Source organism: Rhea americana, unplaced genomic scaffold, assembly GCF_003343005.1.
Source record: "Rhea americana isolate MKP2758 unplaced genomic scaffold, rheAme1 scaffold_222, whole genome shotgun sequence".
NCBI lineage: Eukaryota > Metazoa > Chordata > Aves > Rheiformes > Rheidae > Rhea > Rhea americana.
Genome location: NW_028186337.1, coordinates 1,447,314 through 1,449,580, shown reverse-complemented (window position 1 = coordinate 1,449,580; position 2,267 = coordinate 1,447,314). Strand labels below are relative to the sequence as shown.

The 2,267-nt window shown below is 64.6% G+C and overlaps 1 protein-coding gene across 1 annotated transcript; it reads left to right on the top strand.

Annotated features, from left to right (window-relative positions):
• The first annotated feature begins 152 nt into the window (after positions 1 to 152).
• EIF4EBP2 (eukaryotic translation initiation factor 4E binding protein 2) lies at positions 153 to 2,236 on the top strand. The gene is made up of 2 exons (XM_085305579.1): positions 153 to 2,002; positions 2,157 to 2,236. The coding sequence occupies exons 1-2, from the start codon at positions 1,783 to 1,785 to the stop codon at positions 2,186 to 2,188; spliced, it is 252 nt and encodes an 83-aa protein (XP_085161705.1). The 5' UTR covers positions 153 to 1,782; the 3' UTR covers positions 2,189 to 2,236.
• The last annotated feature ends 31 nt before the right edge of the window (positions 2,237 to 2,267 follow it).

Below are 2,267 nucleotides of genomic sequence, written 5' to 3'. Positions count from 1 at the left end.
CGGAGCGCAGAGCTCCTCGGCAGCGCGACCTGCCCGGGCCTGGCGCTCCGCGGCTGCAACGTGGCCCTACCGCTGCCGCCCCGAGCAGCGACACGTGCGGGCACGGCCGGAGGGCGACACCCGCGCCCGGGGGGGACACGGGGCGGGGGTGTGGGGGGGAAACCCGGGATACCCTCTCTACCGACCCGCCGTTTCCCTAATCCGCAGCGCTTTGCAAGTAGGACGCGCGCGGCGCTTTGCAGGAGACGGAGTATCCGGCCGCCGAGCGGCCGCCCGCGGGCGAGACGTTTGACGTGAGCAGGAAAACGGGACGAAGCTCGCGCGGCCGCCGCCGCCCGCTCCCGCGACGCGAAGTACGCGGGGCCCCTTGCCTGGAAAAACGCGGCGCGGCTTCAGATGAGCAGCGCGACGGCTGGGGTCGCGCACAAACTTCGCTTTAAAAGAGGGGAGAAGAGCGTGCGCGCGCGTGTACGCACGCACGCACGCGGTAGTCACCCAGGGTGATGCTTTTGCTAACTCTCAACCCCTTTCCGGACGCAGAACTTCGCCCCGAGCTGGGGTTGCCAGCGCTGCTCGTCGTTTTTGAATTCCTTTGCGCGCTTCGCCTTCGGGTCGCTGCCGCGATGCCCGGACTGAAAAGCAGCCTTGTGTTTACGCCGGTAACYGGCCTCTGCGAGTCCTCTGAGTCACCTACTTAGCGTGCTGTCAAAAATCGGCCTCGCCGGGCAATCACGCGGAGCGGCTTCTGCGTCGCGACGGAGCGTGAGCGCGCAGGTTGCTCCGTGTCCTGGCTCTCTGGGAGCTCCTGATGGAAGCCGAAAGCGGGACGCAAAGGCGATGGTGGCTTTTTTTTCCTACCCACAGCTGTGCGCCCCGCTAAGAATAGCTTCCTGCAATTCTTATCTTGGAATGAAAACCATTGCATTTTACTCCTTAGTCCTGATAAAGTTGTTTTTGCTGGGGAGYGAGTTCCACCTCCCTCTGTTGGCATCTCCAGGACAAAAAATGTAAACGTCTGAGGCCCTTAACAGCTCGAGCGTGGCCCCGCTGTTGGCCRTAGAAACTCCCTGGAGCCAGAAGCCGGCCTAGGTGCTTCCTGGTAGCGAATATTTTGCATTTGCAGTAGAAAGCAGWGTGAAACTTCCATGGTTGTCTGCATATGTGGTGGCTGCTCTGCTGCTGAGGCCTCCGTGTCCCACCTGGGGCGCCGGGGAAGGAGCGCGTTGAACGGTGGATGCTTTTTCCTCTTAGTGTAGACGGGAATACCCTGGTCTGTGGATAGCCAGGTGGGGCTGCACCATTCCTGGTCCGGGTTGTGTCTCCCGCCGCCGGTGCTCCTGGCCTGGAGAAGGGCTTGCAGGACCACGGCCGGGAGAAGCCCCCMAAACAAGGCGTGGGGGCACACTGTGGCCGGACCTCGGCTGCGGCCCGCGGTGGTTTCCCGGCGTTGCCGTATCGGCTGCCACSGCTGTGCCCGGGTACGAGCGGGCGTACTAGCCGTGGTGCGCGCCGGGTGCCGATGCGTTGACCCTCCCAAAGCATCCTTGGGCTTTAGCAGAGGTCCTTCGTGAGGAAACTTGTCCTCTCCTGTGGGTGAACACGAGGTTTTGGGGTGCAGGGCTGCTGGTTGACTCCTCCTGCAGACATGAAAGCTTGGGGAAGGTCCAAGGGACTGTGAAGCGCCTTCAGACGGGTGTTTCCTCGGGGAGGTTCGGCAGCACGTCGAGGAAGAGCAGCCCCGGCGGCGCTCGAGGCTGAGCGCCCCGGGAGCGGGCGGGCAGGATGCGTCCTGAYGCGCCGGTCCTGCCCTCTCGCCCGTGCCTAGGTACCCGGATCATCTACGACCGCAAGTTCCTGCTTGACCGCCGCAACTCGCCCATGGCCCAGACGCCGCCGTGCCATCTCCCGAATATTCCCGGTGTCACCAGCCCCGGCTCTGCGGCCGAGGAGCCCAAAGCGGAGGTGAACAACCTGAACAACCACGACGGGAAGCCTTCAATGGGTAAGAGAGCGGTGCTCCCGCCCGCTCCCTCGGTATCCGCGCGAAGCCGCCCCGGCCCGTGGGGATTTTGTTGGGGCTTTTCCGGGCGAGCCTTTCCGTAGCGTTTGCCCCCTTCCCGTACRCGCCTGCCTCACCCCTCGCCGTCTCTCGCCAGGCGACGACGCGCAGTTCGAGATGGACATCTGATCGGCCGGCGGAGAGGCAGCGACTCCCGACACCTGCGCGCACCGAATTCGGCGGAGCCGTCGGCCCCGAGCCGAGCGGG